Source organism: Loxodonta africana, chromosome 18, assembly GCF_030014295.1.
Source record: "Loxodonta africana isolate mLoxAfr1 chromosome 18, mLoxAfr1.hap2, whole genome shotgun sequence".
Taxonomy (NCBI): Eukaryota; Metazoa; Chordata; class Mammalia; order Proboscidea; family Elephantidae; genus Loxodonta; species Loxodonta africana.
Window position 1 is genome coordinate 18,515,752 of NC_087359.1, and position 24,121 is coordinate 18,539,872.

Here is a 24,121-nt window from a genome sequence, read left to right on the forward strand (position 1 = left end):
TGTAGAGAGGTGTTGAAGGCATCTGCCTGCTGAAAACCAAACTGGACTCGGGGACTGAGCCCACCAACCCCACTCCCACTTCAGCCCTTGAGTCTGACTTGGCAGGAAAGGAGCAAGGCTGAGCCCTGAGGCACGGACCTGGGAAGTAGGTGCAAGACCATCATTAAACTAAACAACAGTTTAGCCCAATTAATAAAGAATGTCTGCCTTGAGCACTGAGCTCTTGTAGATGATTATCTCCATAAGTTTCAACAGACAAGTTAAGCTACAGCACAGAGAAGAACTTGGTGGGGCAGAGAGCCTGTATTAATGGAGATGAAAATATGTGGAGAACCCTGACACAATGTGAAGTATGTCAGCGATGTCATTGAACTGTTCATGTAGAAATTGTGAATGGGTGTGTATATTGCCATTAAAAAAAAAAAAGAGTAGGTGCTAGATAAACGTTAGCTGAATGACTGGAAGTTCAACCTCAGTTCTACCTGTGCTTCTTGGGCTTTGTGTGCCCCCCTCTCCCCTGGAAACTCTTCTAATGCCTTTGTCATTAACTCCTCCCCCCCCCCCCCACCAAGCAGGACACTTCTAACCAAGAGTCTGCCCCTCTCCCCAGCACACCCTTCCAATCCCAGCAGCTTAGGGTCGCCACCCACTTGGAAGACCCAGCGCATGAGTGACAGCTGAGGAAACAGGAAGCTATGGCACGCCCAGAGACAGGAAATGTTGAAATCTGCCAGGGAGACCTGCTTGCCTGGGCAGCCAGTCCTGGATTATCTGCTTTGGCTTTGACAATCTTGGGGGCGACCTTGAGGGGCTAGAACACCAAATACGAACTCAGGGTGATCGTATGTCCATTTTACAGATGAGGAAATTGAGGGTCAGAGGAGCTACTTAGTCAGAGCTAGTAAGAGGCAGGATGTGAACCCGTGGTCACCTCACTGCTGAGTTCTGTCCTTTGCATTCTGCAAAGCTGCTTCCTGCTCCGAGGGCAGTTGGGTCACTGGTCCCCACCTCCCCTGAGGGTACTTGGGCCTCCCTCTCACTGCCCCAGCCTCTCTTTGCCCATCAGCATCCTCTTTCCAAGGAGACCGAGGTTAGAGACATGCCCTAAGCTCAAGGAGGATGAGGTCAGAGCATTACCGGGCTGGTGCAGATGCTAAATAATTCATGTGGCTACTGTGAGCAGGGGCTGTTGCTTCCTGGAGGGCCCACAGTGGAGACAGCAGACAGGAAACCAAGTCTGCACACCCAAACCTGGGCTTGACTTTTGCATGTCCTCCTGGGGCTGGAGAAAGTTCAAGCCTAGAGGAGAATGGGCTGGGGGGCCGACTCCGCCCCTTACTAGCTCTATCATATGATCTATTATATGAGCTGGGCTGAGGGGCTAATGAATAAGGGCAAAGAACCACGTGCGTCAACTGGAATGCTGGCCATGGCACTAGGCAGCTCTTCCTAGCTCTGTGACTCTAGGGGATTATTGACCATCCTCTGGTCTTAGCATCCGGGTCCTCCCTCTCCTTGCCCGTATCCCTGCAACATCTCCAGGCCTTGTCGTTGTGTGCAGTGCTGGTCTGTGGCCTTGGCTGGTTGAGAGCTAAACATTGTTTGAAAGTGTGTTTCTCCCCCTTGGAGTAAATCTCCAACCAAGAAAAAGGTTAGTTGGAGTCAAACAGCCTTTGTTGGTCTGGAAGGCAAGGGGCCTGGGTTAAAATATATATATTATTAACAAATTCCAGAAAAATTCTTAATGAACACACAGGGATTGAGTGGTAGGAATTCGTCCCCTGCAGAGGATCCAAAAATCCATGACTGTCCAGTCGATTCCAACTCATAGCGGCCCTATAGGACAGAGTAGAACTGCCTCATAGGGTTTCCAAGGAGCAGCTGGTGGACTTGAACTGCCGACCTTTCGGTTCGCAGATGTAGCTCTTAACCACTGTGCCACAAGGGTTCCCCTGCAGGTGATAAGATCATTTAATTCTGAGCAGTTATGGTAAAGTCTAAACTATTCTGCTGCAACGCAAGCTACACGATTTGGTGGAAGTAGGTGTGAAACTGACCAAAAAAAAAAAAAAAAATGCAGTCATATTACCTGCAACAGGTAATAGCCTATTAAAGTTTTCTTCCATCTAAGGCTCCTTTTTGATGCAGCTGGACCACCTCAGAGAAGGCACCACTTTTCTCCTAAAAGCATGTTCACATTTTCCTGCTTGGCCAGGAACCCAAGGAAACAGGGTCCCAAGGAAACAGGGCTCCTGGGCATTTCAGGGTCTGGGCCAGGCCTGCATCCCTCCCCAAACCCCATCCACAAACCTCCTTGGGCCGAGGCTATAAACAAACCCCATTCACCGCCAGCAGCACCCCTGGCTGCCCAGCACTGCCAAGGACTCATGTGAGATGACCACCTAGAAAAGCAAGACAGTGCCTTTATTCGGTGGTAAATGATCCTGGGGCCACTAACCTAGATCAAGAGAAGTCTGAGGTACACAGAGCTCTCCCCTTTCCTGCCACTGGAGGAAAATAATACTCTATTCATGGAAGGAGCAACCCCACAGACGGAGAGGCAAATGGGAGAAGAGGTTCACACTCAGGGGTACGGTCTTATTTGCAGGATCTGTTCACCCAACTTAGCTCTGGAAAAAACGTTCATGACAAAAGCACAGGGAGCTGGGGAGGGGAAGGTGGCGTTGTCGAGCTACAGGGGGATCCTGGGGACAGCCCCACCCCGACTCACCTCCCCAGAGAGTTGGAGTCACCCTTCCTCCCTCTCAGCACCCAGAGCTGATGCTGGGCTGAAGACAGAGCTCCAGGGACTACACCTGAGGAGGGTCCCTCAGATAAGTCAGTTCTATTTTGTGCCCGAGGGCTGGACAAAGTCAGGGAAAGAGGATGCTACAGGCAACCCCTCCTCCCAGGAGTCTGGAGCTGCCCACGTCTCTATCTTTGGTGGCCAGCATCCTACAGTTGCCCAGAATGCCACCCTCTTTGCTGGGGGGCTGAGCATGTCTTATAGCAAGGACACAGGGGCTTCTCCAGGGAGAATAGTGCCAGCTCGTCGAGGTACCCCTTGAGCATCTGCTGCCCAAGGTGAAGCAGAAACAGCCATCTGCCCACCAGGAAATGGGACAGTCTTGAATTCCAGGGCCCACCTATCTAAGCACCCCTCCCCAAGTCCCACAAACCTCAGTCCTGGGAGAGGCCAGACCCCAAGGCATCTGGTCCAGGACTCTCAACTGACCTGAAACCACAGCCCCAACCCTCACTAGGCTTGTCAGCTAAGGTGCTCTCAGGCCACCCAGAGGCATCCAGGTAGCCACAGCAGGCCCCTGCTGTACCCACCGGAACCTGCCAGATCCAGGTGCTTCAAGAGCATTTATTTAAATCTGTCCTTGCCCCAGGAGCCACCTTCCAAGCTGGCCGAGAAACCAAAGGGGAGAAGGCACAGGAAGAATGTTTATGGGCCCCCAAATGGTACCCCGAGCCCCAAATGCCACCGTGGCCTGCAAACTCCCCAAACTTCTTTGTGAGGTTCCCTGTGAGGTAGTGCCGGATGGAGAGAGCTGCTCTGGTTGGGACCAGTGTGGTAGTCCCTGTCCCCAGACAGGGAGGGGCCATGAGGAGCAAAGAAGAACTGGGGCTGGCCTGGCTAGTAGGCGGAGCCCAGGTTCATCAAAGGCACAGGGTCAAGGCGCAAAAGGACACGTGGCTAAAGCACCAAAAGGGCTCAGATCCTGGACCCACAGACCACAAAGGGAAGCGGTGTCTCTAACCCCAGCTCGGAGGCCTTCCACAGTCCAGGCTTTAGCAGGAGGCCCTGGTGAGAAAGGCCAGAGCCAACTCTCCACCACGGCTTGGCCCCAAAGAGTCATGGAGAAGATCCAGCTGGGCAGAAGCAGCCAATGCTGGACCCCAAAACACGGCCAGGCCAGCAAGGTCCATAGTCAAAGAAGGGGCATCTGAGGCCTCTTGTTCACCACAGGGAGGATAGCCATCTGGAGTGCCACGCATGGGGACACTCCTGTTGTCAAGGAACAGACATCAGGGGCTGTGATTTGAGGGCGCCACATGGGGGGAGAGAGTCAGGCTGGGAGCGTACAGGTGGCTCCTGCAGCCTCAGTCACTGGGCCCAGAGAAACGGGGCTGGGCAGGAAGGGGCTGGGCCCTTCTGGATCCCCGACCCTGTCCACTGCTTCAGACCGGTGGCCTCGGTCCCTCCCAGCTCCAGTGGCAAGGGCGGGAGAAGTGCTGCGCCCTGGCCAGCCTGGGCCCTGGGGATGAGGACATCAGGGCGGCGTGCAGTCCGGGGAAGAGGGCAGCTACCATCTTGTTTTATTTTGCGGGGACTGATCCTAAAGTAACCAGAAAGAACAAGAGTCAAAGGGGGACCCTCTGCTTGGGGCCCAACCACTAACTTTTACTAAAAACAGTCCTTCAGTCCCCAGGGGCTGAACACAGAAGAGGTTTGGGAGAAGTTTTATTTTCCTTTCGGCAACCTTTTCTCTTTCAACAGAAACTTTCTTCCTACAAGCAGTGTCAAAAAATAGCTTCTGATGAGTTGGGGAAGAGCATTTCCAAGCCCACGAGGGACAGGCTTCCCAGGCAGGCTTAGCAAACCCCTCGCAAAGCCTCAAGCTGGTATCCAGGGGTCAAGGACACTGCTGGCCCATCCAGCGGCTCAACGGGTCAAAATGGCTCCAGCCCAGGGCACTGGTCACTCCAAATGGGCTGAGGAGGAAGGCTACTGGACTTGGAAGTCTTGAGAAAACCCGGCCAGTCTTCTCTGGCCACTCCTAGAGGCAGTGTGGCCGCTCTAGGCCAGGTCCCTTACTTGTGGACAGAGAGGGAGAGAGCTACAGGGAGAACTGAGAGACCGCCAGGGCCCCATCTAACTCTAAAACGGTATGGTTTCTGGGATTCTGACTCTGCAAAGGGGAGGGTATATTGGGCCTGCCTACCTCACGGAGCAGCCACAAAGACTGAAATAAGCTGCTGTGGAAACGCTTTGCTCACAGTAACCAACAAAAAACCAGTTGCCGACCAGTTGACTCCAACTCTTGGCAGCCCCACGTGCATCAGAGTTGAACTGTGCTCCACAGGGTTTTTGACAGCTGATTTTCTGAAGTATATCACCAGGCCTTTCTTCCAAGGTGCCTCTGGGCAGACTCCAACATCTTAGTGAGCAGCCAAGCATGTTAACAGTTTGCACCACCCAGGGGCTCCTGTTTATAGTAACACACCGTTGCCATCGAGTCGAACCTAACTCATAGCGACCCTGTAGGACAGAATAGAACTGCCCCATAGGGTTTCCAAGGCTGTAAATCTTTAAGGAATCAGACTGCTCCATCTTTCTCCCATGGCTGGTAGGTTCAAACAGCCGACCTTTTGTTCAGCAGCCAGGTGCTTAACCACTGCCCCAGTTTATAGAAAAGTACTGAGCAAACGGACATGTTTTTATTACTGCCCAGGAATGAAAACAATCAGGGCCTGGCCTGTTCCTGACCGTCTTTGTCAGCAAGTCGTGGTTTCTAAGCCATTCCTTTCCACAGGTTACACACCAGGACTGAATAGCACAGACCAGAAAGCTAGTAGGTATGAACCATCATCCCCTGAAGAGGAGCTGAAGTAAATTAGTCAATACTCCTTACACACTCCCTTCTCATGGGTCTGCCTTCTCGATGCCACCCCCATACACGGTCTGTGTAGGGAGGAGGCTCAAAGAAACCTGCATGGGTCCCAAGATAAGCCCAGCTGCTGGACGGGACCCTAGGCACTAGCTGAGCCCAGATGTTCAGTCTGATTGATTGAATAGAACATGGTGGTCAGCTAAAGACTTCTTCTCTGGTAGAGGGGCCAGCTACTTGATTGCACAGAGAAGGAGAAATGAGCAGCAGACATCAATGGAGGCTGGATTTGGAGGGCAGGGGAGAAAGAAGGAGTGGGGGGGAATCACTCATAAACCGTGATGGGAGAAAGGGTCATCAGAAACCAAGAGCCCAGCCCAGAAATGATATTCCCAGAGAAGGGTTAATAAAGCAGAAACATGTTTATTAGGCATCCTTGATCCTCACAGAGGAGCAAGACCTAGGACAGAAGTGCCTGTGAAATCTCTCAAGGTCACAGGAATCTCTCCGAAGAGTCCAGAGAAGTGTAGGCACCAGCTGGTCGCCGCCCCAAGAAAAATACTATATGGCTGGAGCGTGGAAAGCCAGAGTGGCCCTGGCATGAAGCCGGGCTCCACGGCACCACAAACACTGAGGACTGCGTGGGGACACCCAGGGCACCCACCTACACATTGGCCACCTCTGAGGCAGAATGGTGCTGGGGGGAGCGGTAGAGGATAGGGTTCCTGGGCTGGATCCTGAGGGCCACCCCCGACCTGCCCACCTCCTCCTGGCAACCGACTCAGTCCCACACATAGGGGTTTCTAAACACCTGAGAGTTCTTGCCGTCTTTGGGCGGGGTGGCCACCTGGCTCTGGGTGGCGTACATGTCTTCGGCCCGCAGGGTGGAGTTGGCACTGCCCATCACCTGGCTGTTGGCGGTGGCCCTTGGGAGGATGACGTCGTAAGTGCCCTCCGACTGGAAGGAAGAACAGGCGGCCTCACAGTCAGGGGGGCTGAAAGCCAGGTTCTGCCGGGGCGGATGCACAAACCAGTGCTTCCTGGGGGACTGGGTCTGCCAGCTCCCCTCACCTACCCCCTCCCAGAGCAGCCCCAACTGGCAAGCTAGGATGGATGACTCGGTCTCTGGAAACAGGGGGCTGATCTCTAGCCCCCCCATCTCTCACTGCATCAGAGATCTCTGCCTTTAGTCACAGGATGAGGCCCCTGGCACCTCTGGTGGGTCCTGGGGATTCCCAGAGGAGGTTGCTCCTTTGCAGGTGGACCCTTTTCTCAAGCTCCTTCTGTTCCCAGTTCCTTAGGGAAACCAGCAAGGCCCAAAGGCAGGTAAACCACATTGAGTTGCTATCATTGTTGTTAGGTGCCATCGATCTGATTCTGATTCGTGGTGACCCCATGTGACAGAGTAGAAATGCCCCATACTGTAATCTTTATGGGAACAGATGGCCAGGTCCTTCTCCTGTGGAGCTGCTGGGTGGGTTCGAACCGACAACCTTTCTTTCGGCTTGCAGCCAACCGCTTAACTGTTGCACCAGGGTTCCCTGAGTTGGTGTAACTTGTCTGGGAATCTCCCAGGCTCCCTTCTTCCAAAATCCTTCCCCAAGCCCCTTGAATGTCACTACAATACCCAACAGAATCACAGTCACTGGCTTTCCCAGCCCAGGGTACCCTTCTGTTAGGCTCTAGGTGGGCCCAGTTCTTGTCTTGGAGTCTGGACTGGCCAGTCTGATTCTGAGACTTAAATCTGATTTCTCTGCCTGGAATCTCATCCGGCTCTTGCATGGGAGAGAAATGGGGGCTGTGGGGTGAAGAAGGTCCTGAAGTCTGTGTCCCAGCCCACACCCCAGAGGGAGGATGAATTTCTGCCCCTCTCCCCTTGCCTTGTCCTTATGGAAAAGAGCTGCCACCAACCTTGGTAGCTCCAGGGCCCCAAATCAGCCTTTGGTCTAATCAGACCCAAGTGGTCCTCCCTGTACCCCCAACCCCCTTGCAGCTCCCAGAAAATCTAGGTCGGTGGTTCTCAAACCTAGCTGTGCATCAGAATCACCTGGAAGGCTTGTTAAACTACCCATTCTGGGCCCCACCCCATGGTGGGCTGATAAATGGAGGATGGGGAGAAGGAGCCCTGACTTAGAGTGCTTGCAAATTCCATGGGGTCATTACTCCCACCACGGCCGGGTTCCAGGCTACAAGGTGATGTCCCTGAAGGGATGGATGCTAGTAGTGGCCTCCAGCGTACCACCGGCCCCATTCCCATAGTTTCTGATTCAGCAGGTCTAGGGAGAGGCCAGAGAATTTGCATTTTTAGCAAGTTCCCAGGTGGGGCTGATGCTGGTGGTCTGGGAACCACATTTGGAGAACACCGGGCTCAGTAAAATAGCTCTGTTAATAATTCCCATCGTTTACCAAGGGAACTGGAATCAACATGCCAGGAGAGGGGCAGCCACCTAGGGGAGGGTTCTGTGGCTGCCCACACCCCTGGGTGGCTACAGACTCTGCTCACTGCCCCTCGGAAACCCCTCCGCCCCAAACAGCTCCTGGCTATGGCTGGCTCCCCCTGGCTCTCCAGCCCTGGCAGTAGGCTCAGGCTCAAGGATCCAGGAAGAAGTCAAGGATACACGTGCTCACCCTGCCCCCGGGGCTCACGGAGGGGAGGGGGATGAGAAGGTCGCTCTGCTGACCTCCCTCCTTCCGGTTCCCAGCATCCTGCCAAGGCGGGTCAGTGACCTCTCCCCAGGGCGACTGCCAGCCGGGGGCAAGTGCATATATGGAGTGAATCTAGCCCACCGTCTTCCTGTTCCCACCCCCCTCCCTGGGCTAAGGAGCATCTGGTTTCCAGAACCCAGGGGAGGGGAAAGGTCTAGCGGGGCTGTCTGCTGGTGGGGGAAGGGAGTTGAAGGCCCTCCTGGGACAGCTGTGCTTGAGGACTAAATACTTCTCCAGATCTGCTGCTTTTGGTCCCCTGCCCATGCTCGGGGCTTCGAGAATGACACCTAGTAGGTCCCCAAGCTCCTTAGGGTAAGGCCGGCAGCTCCCACCTCCTCCCATCCTCTGCAGCGACTGGTCCAGCCTGTGTGATACCCCAATGACACGGGGCAGGTCCCACCACAATGGAGCTAGAGGGGGTAGATACACCAACGCCAGGAAAAAGACGTTAAGATCTGGGCTCCTGGCCCCGAGGTTAAGGCACCAGATAGAGACACCCTGCTGTCTCCCCACCACCTCCACCCCAAGCCTGCACTGGTCATACTGCCCTCGACCCCCGTCAGCAGGGTCCTGGGCCCCAGGGACCACTCACCGGGCCTTTGTGCATCAGGGCCATCTCAGTGGGCTGGTACACACTGGTCAGCAGCTGCCCGTTGTACCCGCTGTATGGCGACACTGGCCTCTTGGCTGGAAGGAAGCACAGAAGTGGTTTGAGGACACCTGGGCCCTCTGCTGCCATCCCCATGTCCCACAGCCCAAGCGAGGTACCCAGGGCAAGGGACGAGTGGGCCAGGTTGGCCCTGGTAAAACAGGAAACCCGGGAAAGAAGCCATGCCAGGAGTGGCCAGGGACAGCCAGCTTGGGGTTGAGGTTATGGGCATGTCAGCCCCCTCCCCAAAGCCCAGCACCCCGTTGCAATGCAGGGAGAGCAGGGGGAGGGCACAGCCCTGCCTGGCTTCCCCTTGAGCTGCCTTGCAGTGCAGGACCCCCCAACCCCACAGCCCAGAAATGCTCCCGTCAGCAACTTTCATATCCCCATCCGCCCTCCGGGGCCAGAGGCCAGGAGGGGCACACGGGCCTTCGGCTGCCTTCCAAGATGGCCAGCCTCCAGCTCTGGCCTTGATCACGGCCGGCTGCCTGTCAAACGCTGGAATAAATATAGCCGAGCCCCCTCAGGCCTGCTCATCTTCCTGGGGCAGAGCTGGCTGCAGGGTCCCCACCCTGAGCCTCTCCAAGGGCACTGGGTGCACTTCAGCACTGGGGTCCCTTGGCAACTTTCCAGAACTCTTTCCAGCTCCAGGAATACTTCCCTGTGCCTGTGGGTGTTGGTTTCCCAATATGTTCCACCCTGCTGGGCACTCCAGGGTGTCTGAGGAAAGCTTGGGATCGGCCCCTGGGGCCCAGCAGCAAACTGAGGACAGTGGACGTGTGCCTCCCTCGGGGCTGCCGGCCCCGCAGCTCAGAAGACCACAGCCTATATCGGGCTTCCTAAGTGCTGGGTTCACTCTATTGATTTTTCCATTTAGAAAAAAAAAAAGGGAAAAAACAAACAAACCAACTCAGGGCCCCAGGAGTGTTTGCCTTGGGAGGACAAAGGCTAAGAACTACTTGCCTCTGATAAACAGGCAGTGGGGAAGAGCAGAGCCGGGGGTGGGGTGCGGCCAGAAGCCCCTCTCCTGCTCCAGAAGCCCCTTTCCTGCTGGCTTCAGCTGTCTCTCCCCGGCGTCCCCACACACTCAGTCTACCCCACTCTGTGTGCATGCCAGGGGCCCGCACCACAGGAGGAGGAAGAGGGGAGGGCTCAGCCCGGGTGGGCAAAGATCAAGAGCCTGGCAGGGATTCCAGGATCTCACAGTTTGTAGAGAAGAGGCAGGGAGTCCTGATTCTGCAACATCCACTGCCTCTGCCTCTGACTTCCTGGCAGTTAAGAAAGTCTTAAGCCCCCAGACATCTTGATCAGCATAGTCTGGGGTCTGGGTCAGGGCTCCAAGCTTTGCGGCCGTGCCACCGGGCCTTGTGGGTTGTATCAGATGCAAGACTGCAGTAGCAAGCTGAGGGAGCCTGGGAGGAGCCTGTGACCAGACACATAGGAAAAGGCCTGGCACAGTGCTGGGCACACAGCAGGTGCTCAGTAAATGCTGGCAGTCACTATGGTCAACAGATGGCCGATTTATGAGCCAGAGAATATGCCTTCCTTTGGGGGCTTGCCAGGAAAATGGCCACCCTCTCCTGCCTCAGAGGGGGCGCCGGTGCTGGTTGGGTAAGCTACACTGCCCTCCTGCCCCTTCAAACTCCAGGGTGTCCTCAGCTCAGACCATTGGGACCCTGCAGCCGGCTGGCCTTGCTAGTGCTGGGCTCCCCGGGACAGCCCTGTCCCATCGAGACCCAGGCAGGGAGCTTTGGGATGAGTCAGCTGGAGAGTGAGCGCGGCCGAAATCAACAGGCGGCACCATGAGTGCTTTATTTCAATTAAAAAAAATTTTTTTTTTAATTGTAAAGGCTTGTTTTAAAAGAAAACTAAGAGGACTGCGGATGTGTACATAATAGAAAAACAAGCTCCGGAAGGATAATAACAGCGAAATAATAGTAATAAGAGCAGCTAATAATAGCTAGCATGGTTGCCGTGAGTCGGAATCGGTCCAGCACCAACCGGTACTGACACTTCCAGAGTCCTCACCGTGTGACAAACACATGGATTAATTAATTTAATTCTCACAAGAACCCTGTGAAATAGGAACCATTATTATCCCCAGGTTTCAAATAAGGAAACGGAGAGGAAGAGGTAAAATCCCAAATGCTTAATGGTGGTTAGTTTTGGGGATGGAAGAGGATGAGATGGGGTAAGAAGGGGAGAAATATTGCTTTATCTGTAATGTCTGAATTTCTACAGTGAGAATATATTCATTACATATTGCATGAATACAGAAAAAAATTTTTTTAAAGAAAATGTAGAAACTTTAAGGCAGAAAACTGTGGATAATCTCAAGAACCTGCAATTTTGCTCCAAAGACCAGCTCCCTGGCCTGCAGGGAAAGACCCAAGGTAAAGGGAAGGGGAGCAGGCGGGGTATCCGCAGCCTACCTGAGGCTGGTTCATCCATGGAGAATGCCTTGTTCTCCACAAACATGCTCTGGCCCTTCTGCTCTTTCAGGATGGTCTCGTAGCCCACACCCCGGGTGGGGTACACGTCCCCCTGGTAGTTTTGCTCCGGGCTGGCCTTGGTCAGCTGGGAGATCTCAGGGATGATGTAGAAGAAGAGGAAGGCCCAGGCATTGGCGGCAAGGGCAATGGCCAGCGTGGGGTCATCCCAGGTGGGACTGTTGTGCTGCTTGTTGCCGTAGGTGTACATGACGATCCATACCACCCAGATGGCAATGGAGGTGGTCGTGGTGAGCAGCACAAAGACCCCATGCTTTCGCCAGCGCTTGAAGCGGCCACACAGGGTGGGCCAGGCCCCCAGGAAGGCACCTAGCAGCAGTAGCATGACATAGATGAGAGCCATGACAAAGTCTATGTTGGCAATGGCGCAAGACGAGGCCACCACCCCGTCAGCACTGCCATTGCCCAGAGGGCCACCCTCGCCACCTCCCCGGACCAGAGTAATGATCAGCCACTCTGTGTTGATGATCACTTCCACGAGGGTCAACAGCAGAGCCACGGTGAAGATCACCCAGCCCCGGGGCCCATGGTTCTTCCGGGCCAGGAAGTTGAGGGCAAAGACATGGGCCACCAGGCAGGAAAAGCATATGGCAAACAGAACCCCAAAGAGGAACCGCCGAGAGGCACAGGTGGAAAAGTCGGGCTTCACCACGCAGGCAAACACGAGGCAGAAGAGGCCCAAGGTCCCCAGCAGGAAGAACACCTGGGTCCCCAGAAGGCTCCGCTTCTTGGTATCCTGCACAAAGGGGAGGCTGGCCACAAGGATGATGGTCAGGACAAAAGTGGTGACGATGCCTGCCCCAGCCACTGCCTCTAAGATGATGCCCCAGACCCCAGAGCGGTCACACAGGTTGTAGTAGAGGGGGTTGAGGTCTGGGCCACAGCCAGGTGGGACATGGTCCTGGGCCTGAGCCCCTGAGAATAGGAAGAGAGGCAGTCCCAGGCCCATCAGCAAGGCTCTGTGGATGGCCATCCTGGCTCCCAGGCCAGGCTCCCGCTGGGTCCTTAGAGAAAGAGGAACAAGAGGTAAAATCAATCCTCCAAGGCCTGACTCTGACATACATGGTGCTGCTTCCCACATCCTGAATGAGGGCAGGCAGTACTAGTTGATCAGGGCACTTTTTCCCTCTGGGCTTCAGAACCCTTCTTAACACAGAAGTCCTGGGTGCCACATCAATTGACCAGAGAGGAAGCAAGATGAAACCCACTTGCCATCCCTATTTCTAGCCATGGGAAAGGAGGAAACTCATTGAATTTTCAGTGTCCTCCCTCCCTGCAATCCAGGTTCAAATATCCCCTGAGCTCTTGTAGTTGGGGTAGGGAACTTGAGCCCACCAAAACCAAGCATGCCACCTATTCAGCGCTTCCTTTCTGCCCTGGGACTTCCAGAGTTCAAACGGCCTAGATACTGTGCCTTTAAACTCTGACCCTGTGTTGCCTAAGTTCCAAGGCTAATCAGCCATTCAGTCATTCATCTAGTCATTCATTCAACAAGTATTTAACAAGCACCTGTGGTAGGGTTGACCTGTGGCCGGGAAAAACTGGTGACATAGTTGGAAAGTTAGTATTTATCAACCATTCCCACCTGTTCCCTTCCACCACCTACCCCTGCCTCTTTTTTTTTTTTTTTTTGCTCTCCATTTTCCCGCTTTCGGTGCCCACTCTTCTCTTTAGAATCCAAAGTTCTTTGTCTAGCTCAGTTGCTGGAGTCAAGGATAAAATAAACTAATTCCCCTGCTAAGGGAGTTAATGACTTAATGCAAAAATTCTCCTATGAGGCATTAACATTTTAAAACCAAGAACCAGACAAGGGCAACGAAAAACCCAAAGGAATTAATCATTAATGGAAGACTTTAAGGCACTGTAGCTAGAAGGCAAAAAAAGAGATCTTGTATTCACACCAGGAAGGTAACTCATTACTTTTATCTTCTCACTTGACCAGCCCCCAACAATGGCTCTACCAAATGTTATAATCAGCACCAAAGAAAGCCAAACCTCCTCCCTCAATACCAGTTGGCTTTTCCCTGCGCCAAGTGGAGGTAAAGGATATGGCAGTTTAAGGGAAATTGAAGACCCAGTCAATGAGTTGTCCAACCAAGGGCTTTAAATTTACTTGGAGGAAGCCTAACACATAGAAAATCATAAAGATGCCCTAAAAAAGCAACTTATAAACTCCAAAATTCTATGAAATGCAGGCACTCCACATTAACATCACCCTGTATGTTCAAATAACTAGTTGTAACCCTGCCTCTTCACCCAGAACAGTTCACAAAGATAGCAACCAAGCTTTCCCAGGCTGATAGCGACCACTAGTGGCTGGTGGGGGAATGGCATGATCTAATGTGTTGTCCTCCCCTCCGCCTTTCTTCCCATTCAAGGGGATTCTGCACACAGTTTACCTTTCTTGTTTTTCATCATTCCTGGCTACTCAATTCCACTCTGGACAATACCTGGCTAACAGGCAAATAAACACCCCCAATCTCAGCCAAAAGAAATTCTCTCTCATTTCTAAGTGGAAGAACACTGCTAGAAAAGATGATTCCAACTGAGGAAAATAAAACTCATAAAACGAAGTGCAATTAACATCACAAAGATTGTGTTGTTGTTAGGTGCTATTGAGTTGATTTTGGACCCACAACGACCCCATGCGACAGAACAGAACTGCCCCCATAGGGTTTTCTTAGCTGTAATTTTTTTTTTTTTTTTTCATTTTGTAGTTGTTGAGAATATACACAGCCAGCATATACCAATTCAACCGTTTCTACATGCACAGTTCAGGCACTGATTACATTCTTCAAGTTGTGCAACCATTCTCACCCTCCTTTTCTGAGTTGGTCCCTCCCGTTAATATAAACTCACTGCCCCCTAAGGTTCCTACCTAATCTTTCCAGTTGCCGTTGTCACTTTGATCTCATATAGATAATACTTTTAAGTTGGCTGTAATCTTTAGGGGAGCAGATCCCTAGGTCTTTCTCTCACAGAGCCGCTAGGTGGGTTCAAACCGCCCACCTTTCCAAGCTCTTAACAATTGCACCACCAGGGAAATGATCAATCTCCAAAGCTCTTGAAAATATTTCAGGTATTTTAGCCTTCTCAATGAGTCCCTGGGTGGTACACACGGTTAAGCATTCAATTACTAGCTGAAAGGTATCCAACCCACTGCCATCGAGTGGATTCCGACTCATAGCGACCCTAATAGGACAGACAACTGTGCCATAGAGTTTCCAAGGAGCTCCTGGTGGATTCGAACTGCCGCTCTCTTGGTTAGCAGCCAGAGCACTTAACCACTAGGCCACCAGGGTTTCCAGCTGAAAGGTAGCCTGTTCAAACCCACCCAAAGGTGCCTTGAGAGAATGGCCCAATGATCTGCTTCTGAAAGGTCAGTCTTGAAAACCCTATAGAGCAGTTCTACTCTGGCAACTAGCGAGGACAAAAGTCTTCTTGGCTACCACCTCATCTTCTAGTTAAGCTTGCTTTCCCTCAAACACCACCTGCCATTAATGCTTAATAAATTAACATTCTTGTGTGAATGTAGCATAGTGTTATGAAATAACTGGCATTGTAACAGAGTTAGTTCCCGGTCACCGCCAACACACAGGTGAGTTTCCTCCACATCATGATTTAAATAAATAAGCTTTTGTAAGGGACTTGATACTGCTACTGATAATTGAATATCAATAAAGCACAAACAGTATTTACAAGTGCCAGGAAAGCCTAATGGGTAAAGAGTCCTATTGAACGATTCTGCAGAGATAGTTTGTGGATAACAACATGCTGTGAGACCCACCCACACGTTGGATTGTCATACTGTGGTGGCTTGCATGTTGCCATGATGCTGGAAGCTATGCCACAGTATTTCAAATACCAACAGAGTCATCGATGGTGGACAGGTTTCAGTGGATATTCCAGGCTAAGAGAGGCCAGGAAGAAAGGCCTGGCGAAACTCTGAAACTATTGCCCTAAAACAATCTTTAAACTTTGCCAAAAATATACCCTGAAGCCTTCTTAAAACCAAACAATAAAAAAAAAAACCCACTGCCGTCGAGCCAATTCCAACTCATAGCGACCCTATAGGACAGAGTAGAACTGCCCCATGGAGTTTCCAAGGAGCACCTGGTGGATTCAAACTGCTGACCTTTTTTGGTTAGCAGCCGTGGCTCTTAACTACTCCACCACCAGAGTTTCCAAAACCAAACAATAGTTTAACTTAACTAGAAAAGAATGTCTGCCTTGGGCATTGTGCTTCCGTAAGGTCTAACTACATGGAATCGAACTGACAACAGCAACTCAAAAGATTAGATGGGAAACTTAGGGGACAGTGAGTTTATATTAATGGGGGAAGAACAACTTGGAAAAGAAGCACGAGGCTGGCTGCATAACTTGCAGAATGTAATCAATGTCATGGAACTATACATGTAGAAACTTGAATTGTATGTTTTTGCTGTGTACATTCTCAACAAAAATATATATAGTTATTTTTAAAAAAAAGAAGGAAGGCCTGGTGATATAAAAAAAAAAGGTGATATACTTCTGAAAATTTGCCAATGCAAACTCTATAGATCACAACAGAATATTGCCCAATACAGTGCTGGAAGACGAGCTCCTAGGCTGGAAGGCACTGAAAATACACAGTGACCGCAAGAGTGGACTGGAGCATACCAATGATGGTGACAATGATGCAGGACTGGGGTAACATTTCGTTCTATTGTAGACGGAGTCGCCATGAGTTGGAGGCAACTCAATGGCAAGTAACAACAACATGGGACCCTAAGCACCTGACTCCATCTAGAGTGTGCCTGGCCCATAGGGAACTTGGGGCACCGTTGGAGACATGGAACACAACACCTAGAATGGTCCCTCAGACCTAGCCTCCAGGCTACTGTGCACATCCAGAGCCACTCATCCCACCTTCCTTGGCCACGTCCCAGTTAAGAAGAGGCAATTTTCCCAAATCAGCAAAAATTTACTGAGTATCTAGTGGGGACAAGGGCCTGTTGTTCTCAGAGTTGTGGAAAATACAGAGGAACAAGTACAGTGTGACTTGATGGTATTTAAAATCTAATAGGAGAGAGAAGGTAGGTATACAAAATATCACACAAGAAAGATGAGCTAAGGGCCATAGAACAGAATTGACCTCTGGGAGAAAGAAAGGGGCTATAGAACAGAGGAGAAAGAGGCCTTCCTTCTCGAGAAAAACAAAACAAAACAAACCCAGTTGCCATAGAGTCACTGACTCATGGTGACCCCATGTGTTTCAGAGCAGAACTGCGCTCCATAGGATTTTCGGTGGCTGTGACCTTTGAGAAGTTGATTGCCAGGCCTTTCTTCCAAGGCACCTCGAGGTGGATTCATTCCTATGGCCAACCTTTTGGTTAGTAGCTGAGCACTTAACCATATGCACCACACAGGGAGGAAACCTTTCAAAAGCATTTTATTCAGTATTTAATTAAAAACTTACCATGTCCCAGACACTGCCACAAGACAGAAACACAAAGAAGCTAAGCCATGAAGAATATGAGGTAGGCACTGAATAGGCAAAGAGGTGAGGGAGAGGGGCAAGGAGAAGAGGGAAGGGAAAAGGACAGGCAGAAAAGATGGCATAAATAAAAGTCCTGTGGGGAGCCCAAGTTCAGAGCAAGCATGGACCCAGTTTGTAAAGGGAGGTTGCAGCTGGCTGGTGGCAGATGAGACCTGCTACTCAGAAGGAGTTTGGGGTGTTATTCTAAGGCAGTGGGGAGCCACTGAAGGCTGTTTTTAGCACAGTGAGGGCACAACCAGGGTGATGCTTTAAGAGGTAAATCTGGCAAAAGGCATAGGCAATCGATTTGTTGGGGGCACATTCACCCTGGTTTAAAGATCGAGGCCAAAGGTTAAGTCACGATGGCCAGATCTGAGAGATCCTTTACAAAATAAAATCTAAGGACTCGTTGCATGTGGGGGGAAAGGATCTTAAAGCTGCAAGTTCGAATCGAATAACAACTACCTTATTACAAAAAATCAAGCCAGGTCTGGTTTAATGCTGAGACTTCTGTCACTTGTTCTTCTCAATCCATCTTGACCTAGAAACACTTGCCAATCCCTGGATGGCACAAAGAGTTAAGTGCTTAGTTACCACCCAAGAGTTTAGCTGCTCAAATATACCCAGAAATGCCTTGGAAGAAAGGTCTGGTTATTTACTTCCAAAAGATCATAGCCAATGAAAACCCTATGGAGGGAGCATAGTTCTACTTTGAAATACATGGGGTTACCTTGAGTCAGAACCCACTCAACAACTGTTTTTTTTTTATATATCATGCCAGTTCTTCTCAACACCCACAGGCACTTGAATCAGGCCAGGGAAGCTTCACAGCTGTCACCCCTACTTCCTCCTGACTTCGCTGTTGGTCCACAAACCACTTCTCCTGGACCTTTCCCTTCAAGTCTAGACTCTGCCCACCCCACCCCTGTCAATGTGGGAACTTCCAGTGAAGGACCATGTCCCACTGCTGTCCAGCTGCCCTGAAGCTTACTAGCCTCGGATGAAACAACCCATTCCCATCCTGAAGTGCCTCATTTCTCTGCTTCCCCCAAAAGTGAAGGGGTGGGTGGGGAGACAGGAATATGCAGGTGGGGAGAATGAGGCAGTTTGGCCTGGCTCTTGTCCACTGCCTAGGACAGAGGCTCTCATAGGCCAGCAGGAGGGTTCAAGAGGAGGAAGCTCAGGTATTTGGTGCAGGAGAGCTCTGCATATTTGGCCAGCCAGCTGAAGAGCCCTGGTAGCACCATGGTTAAGCTCTTGGCTGCTAACCAAAAGGTTGGTGGTCTAACCCACCCAGTAGCTCCACAGGAGAAAGACCCGGCAATCTGCTTCCGTAAAGAGTACAGCCAAGGAAACCCTATGGGGCCGTTCTACTCTGTCACATGGGGTCACTATGAGTCGGAATCAACTGGACGGCATCCAGCAACAACAAGGGGGAAAGGATTGGGACAAGATGGGCCAGCTCTGCCTAGAAGCGCTTCCTCAGGCCGTGGAAGCATGCTCTCCCACCTCCGGTCCCCAGAGCCTGCACTTCTCTCAGGTGGAGCCTCGAATGTTAGTCAGGCCACCGGGCTATGGGAAACCCTGGTGGCATAGTGGTTAAGTGCTACAGCTCCTAACCAAAAGGTCGGCAGTTCAAATCCACCAGACACTCCTTGGAAACTCTATGAGGCAGTTCTACTGCCCTACGGGGTCGCTGTGAGTTAGAATCAACCTGATGGCAATAGGTTAACAGGTTAACCAGGCTATGAGGTCTTGGGAAGGGACCTTAGCATCCCCGAGACATCTGGCATGGTGCCTTGAACACAGCTGGCATGTGGAGATTACTCCCTGAACTCAGTGCCCATCTCACCCTGATCCAGTCCCGCCTCCTTCATTCTGAACATGAAGTCACATCCTCTGCCTCTTAGTGGAACCAAGGAGGGAGTGGGAGGGCAGCCTCCCCGTGCCCCACAAATCTCGCCCACCCCATGACCAGCCCCAGCCTCAGATTATTTTCTGGACAAAAGGGCTCTTTTGCTTCACCTCCCAGCAATCGGGTTGTACACGTATTTTTAATCACCTCTGAAATCAGTCTTTCTCCAGGCTCAGCTGCCCATCCCCGAGCTCTGGTCTGAGGCAGCCCAATCCAGTTCCCAAATCCCCCTCCTCCCTCACGCCCTCTCCAGGGGAGAAGAGGCCTCACCAACGTTGGTGGGCTCAGAGGCCCAGACAGACAGGGTGGGGTGCGGTGCCCTGTGCGGCAGCCAGGCCTTCTCACCTGTCCTGAGCAGCACCCCTTCCTGAGCCCCCCCATCATCCACACAACGCCCCAAGGACCATTCCTATTATCCTCCCCACCCTGCCATAGGACTCCATCCCATAGAGCCCCCTCTCAGAGGCACCTACCCTCAGCCAGGGACACTGTGGAGCACCCTCCCTCCTCCTCCCTGCCCCCTGCCACCCCTCAGCAGCCTAGCAGAGACAGATGGATGGCCTTGTGATCATCCATCCATCCATGTCCTTTCTCTCCCAGCTCGGAGGGTGTCCCAGGGTGTCCTGGGCACTCTGATGTTAACCCGGCAATAAGGATATCCATGCCTGCCAGGAGCTACCTCAGTGCCCAGGTTGGGGGTGGGAGGTCCTGGAACTTCAGCCAGAGGGAGTGGGCATTCCGGGCAAAAGGTCCTGAGCATTCCCAGACTTGGGAGTCCTCAACCACAGGGTCTGCTCTGGAATGTAACCCCTCCCCGCAATGGCACTCCCGCCCCCCCCCCCCCACATTTGAAGCACAAGGGGAAGAAACTTCCGGGGGCGCAAAACTATTTCAAAATATTCTGGTCCTTGCGCTTTAGGATCAAGATCCTGATGTTTGTAAGTGACTGAGTTTTCCCGGGTGTCATACTGCAGGCCCAGCGATGGAGTGGCGCTGCTCGGGCCCCAGCAGCCGGGAAGGAAGCTGAAAAAGGGGGAGGGGGTTGATCTAGAGGCCAGGCTGCCACGGTGGAGGCGCTTTGATAATCTGAGATTCCAAACTTCCACCTCCCACCTCACTCCTCTCCCCCGCTACTATGGTCTACACCAGCGCTCGCCCCCTGGACGCCGAACAGAAAGAGTTGGGAGCCGGCCACTCTCTTTCCACCACTTCTCTGACCACAGAAGCCTGCCCTCTCCTTCCACGGTAGCGGGCAGCTGAGAGGACGCCGGCCACAAGTCACTCCTGACCGTGGGATGCGCGCGGAGAAGCAGAGAGGGTGGAGGGGGGTCTCTTGGAGACCCTATTGTGGAATTCTTCGCCTGCCCCCAACTCGGAGCCTCAGCGCCCAGCTCCTCCTACCCCTACTCCCCAGCCGGCTTGGTTTGGAAACTTTCTGAGACCCAGGAGTTGGCACGGCGTCCCCAGCACCTGGGATCGGATCTCCACCCCCCAGGCCTCTGCCCTCGACCACTCTCCGCCGGCCAGAACCGACTCTTCTTGGCGGCGAGGGGAGGGAGAAGCCGGAAAGCAGCCCTTACCTGGGACGCGCCACCGGCCCGGGTCCGGAGCGGCGCTGGGGCCAACTCCAGCCCTTGGCTGGGCGCGCGCGGAGGTGGGAGGGGCTCGGAGCAGGGCGCGGGGCCAGGGCCCAGCCCTGGCTTGGGGTGGAGGGGCCCGGGCGGGGGCTCGGGGCCCAGGGCCTGCCGCTCCCCGGGACCCAGCTCAGCTGCCTCGCTGCTTCTTCGCTCTCTGGCCCTTGCTCCGGGCCCTTCCCCCTTGCTCGGCCCCTTTCTCTTCGCCGAGGGTGGGCCGGCGCTGGCATCACCGTGACATCACCTCCATTAAGGGCGCTTATCTGCCCTCGCGGCGCCCCAGGTATGTGCAATCCGTTTACACGGTAACAAAGCACGCCCGCCCTGCCCCCAGAGACTCACCACCAGGCCGGGCCGAGGCGCACTTTCCGGCAGAGGAGGGAGCTCGGAGTTGCTTGCTGAGCTTGTTGGTGGGTTGTTGTGTTTACTGCCACGCCCCCGCACGTAGGCGAGCGCGTACTCACTCGCACTCACTTTCTGGACTCTGCTTTCTCCCGAAAGCGGTTTGGGGTGCAGCCTAGCACGCCCTGCGGACAAACTCTCCCTTCCCGAAAGTCCCCAGCGCGTGCGCGCGCGCAGACCCACGCGGGTGCTATCTTGGCGCGTCCTCCGTGGCAGACACCCAGCCTTTGTCACCTTCTCCCTGGCTCTACGTGAAAGACACGCCGGGCACAGCTCGCTGCTCCGGACTGGAGCGAGGCGCACACTCAGACACAAAGTCCTTCTTTGTCACGCCCTCTGCGCCCCCCTTTCCTCTCCGAGCCTGCCCACGTGAACGCACCACACACACTGAGTGTCCGCCTCTTGCACGCGCAGCCCTTCCCCAGACCCCAGTCACCAAGTGTGCGTGGGAATGCCACCACGCTCGCCCCTAACGCCGTCGGCCGAGCCAGAACCACTTGGGACCGTGGGCAAACGTCGCCCTGGGTCCGACTACCCCGCGCCAGGTTTCCTGCGACGGCTCCGAACACCGCCCAGCTCAGAGTGTGCTCCCCTCCCGGCGTCCGGGTGCCCGGTTCCGACTTGTCCTAATTAGCCTTGCGGGTCTTGTTCCCTGAGGTACCGGGTTGAACGCGGCCCCCGCGATCTGCACTCCCGGGCGTATTTGCCCGGGCTCGGAGTCCTCCCCCTCCCGCGGCGGGCGGACTTTTCCACGAGTTCGGATTCCCTCCCTCGGCTCTGCGCACTCCACCCCCGCTCCCGGCCTCGGGGTGGAACAGCGGGTGGCCGCCACCCTTTCCCCTCCGGCTCCACGAATCCGCAGAAAAAGAACCGCAGAAATAGGGAAGGGAAGCCAGGCTGGGACCTCGCCCGCACAGTAAACAAGAGATGATAGTCCGGCCGCCTTCCCCCGGGGCAGCGGGCTCCACGGGGGTTGGGCAGCGCGGCCCAGGGGCCCGCAGCAGGGCCTAACTAGCGAGCGCAGAAGCCCCAGAGGGGCAGAGGCGCACCAGCAGGGAGCGGTTGTTGGGCCTGCCCGGTCCCTGGGGACGCCTAGAGAGGGCAGGGCGCGGGTCTCCTGGGTGCCCGGCCTCGTGACGCCGAGTTGCCTGGGGGACCGCCAGCAGTGCGCGATCGGAGCCAGCCGGTGGCCTGGCGCAGGCTACCGGGCATGTTTGTTCAGCCAGCAGCGCCCGAGGAGGGGGAGGGGAGGCAGCTGGTAACCGGCGAGAGGGGCAGTAAGGTGGGGAGGAGGGGGATACAGGGAAAGGGAAGGATACCTCCCGGGCTGTTTGTATCATGCGTCCACCTATGACAACCTGGAGTCTAAACTCAATGAATCACCGGAGTTGCCCAAGCGATAAACCTCAGGCGGGTTCTGACTCGGAGAGGGAGGGAATATTTATTTAGCGGCCTGGGCGGGGGTGGCGCCTAGCTTTCTAGGACCTGTAACCCTTCCTAAGCAACCCTGGTGACGCAACGGTTAAGCGCTCCGCTGCTAGCCGAAAGGTCACCGGTTCGAACCCACCAGCCGCTCTGCGGGAGAAAGATTTGGCAGTCGACTTCCTTATTTAAAAAAAAAAAAAGCCAAACCCATTGACATTGAGTCGTTGCCCACTCATAGCAACCCTATAGGACGGGATAGAACTGCCCCACAGGGATTACCAAAACTGTAAATCTTTATGGATGCAGACTGCCACATCATTCTCCCACTCAGCGGCTGGTGGGTTCAAACTTCCAACTTTTCGGTTATCAGCCTTGCTTAACCACTGCACCACAGCCTTGGAAACCGTAAGGGGCAGTTCTACTCTGTCCTATAGGGTCTCTATGAGTCGAAACCCACTGAATGGCAATGGGGTTATGGGTATCCCTTCCTGGATCCTGCCTGCAGGCTGGTCTAGGGGTTGTGACAAAATTGAATTGTTCTCACTCTTTGAAATTTTGAGCAGAAGAGCAAAATCCTGCTTCAACCCAAGCCTCACTCTTCTTCTCCCTCCCCTAACTCCATCTCCCACCCAAGACTGGGGGACCCCCATGTGAAGGTGGGCAAACCTTTGTAAGGTCCAGGCAATTGGATGGCCACCTTGGAAAGCAGCTGGGTCAGATAAGTCTCTCTGGCCTCTGATTCCAGTTTTCACTAACCCTGGACAATGCTGAAATCCGCTTGCTGGGAGAAGTCCTTCACTGGTATAAGAGCAAGTGAAAGGCTTAGCGAAAGTGGCCTGGAGACTGGAGAACATATGCCTCAAGGAGATCAGATGAATCCCGGTCCTGCAAACCTGTTTGCTTTCAAGCTTCAAGAACCAGTTTCCCCAGCACAGACCTTCCCAAAGAGGCAACTCCTCTCCTCTCTCTCCCAGCCCAAGCAGCGGAAAGCCTGGGGCATCTGGTGCCTGGCCATTCGTTGGGAGTCCTTTGAAACCAGGCACCCCAGTAGCTGAGCCCTGCCCTGGGCCAGCCCAGCCTTGCATGTAGATGGCAGTGGAAATGTAGGGCAGTTTTATGAGAACTGCTTGCTCCTTCTCTTTTTGCCCCACCTCACTTTTGGAACAGGATCTGCTCTTAAACAAAGCAAGTCCTTCAGGGCAGGTGACCCGGACTCTGGGTCTCCAGGGTCCCTGTGGCCCTCAGTTTTAGCCACAGGGTTGAGCACAACTCCAGAGACTGGAGAGCATGAGGGGCCCTTACCATGAAAGAGACCGCACTGAATGAGTCAGACCCCCGGTCGGTGCTGCCAGACACAGCCGGCCTGCGATGGTTAGAGAGAAGGGACCTTCCACGGGGGCGCTGCCTTTGTTTTCCAAGACTCCAACCACAGGTTCCATCCAGGCAAAGACCCCTCACCCTGATTCAGTAGCCCAGCAGGCATATAACCCTTTATGAATTCCCATTTTCCCAGCAAAATTACACTTTGAGAAGTGATCCTGTATAGGGGCTGCCTGTGGACTGTTCAGAGGGACCCCGAATTTACGGTCAGGGCAGCAGCGGCTTGAGTTCCTGCTGGCAGATTGAAACTGCCTTTATTCATCAAGAAACTTTTTATTTTGAGCTGCAAGAGTGCCCCTCATCCCAGAGTCCCAGGCTTCTGTGGAGAAGTCTGAGGCACTGACACGGCACCAGGATCAGGAGA

General features: G+C 53.6%; 1 protein-coding gene across 2 annotated transcripts; it reads right to left on the bottom strand.

The window, feature by feature from the left end:
- Positions 1-2,065: 2,065 nt before the first annotated feature.
- On the bottom strand, positions 2,066-21,091 carry GPRC5C (G protein-coupled receptor class C group 5 member C). Of its 2 annotated transcripts, XM_064270809.1 has the most exons (5): positions 20,893-21,091; positions 11,406-12,487; positions 8,917-9,011; positions 6,430-6,576; positions 2,066-4,346 (listed from the first exon to the last, which is right to left on the bottom strand). In XM_064270809.1, exons 2-5 carry the CDS (start codon positions 12,454-12,456, stop codon positions 4,314-4,316), a joined length of 1,326 nt encoding a protein of 441 aa, XP_064126879.1. In that variant the 5' UTR covers positions 12,457-12,487; positions 20,893-21,091; the 3' UTR covers positions 2,066-4,313. The 2 variants fall into 2 exon arrangements, with proteins under 2 accessions (XP_064126879.1, XP_023412701.1); XM_023556933.2 differs by lacking the exon at positions 20,893-21,091 and having other exon boundaries at positions 11,406-13,117.
- Positions 21,092-24,121: the final 3,030 nt, after the last annotated feature.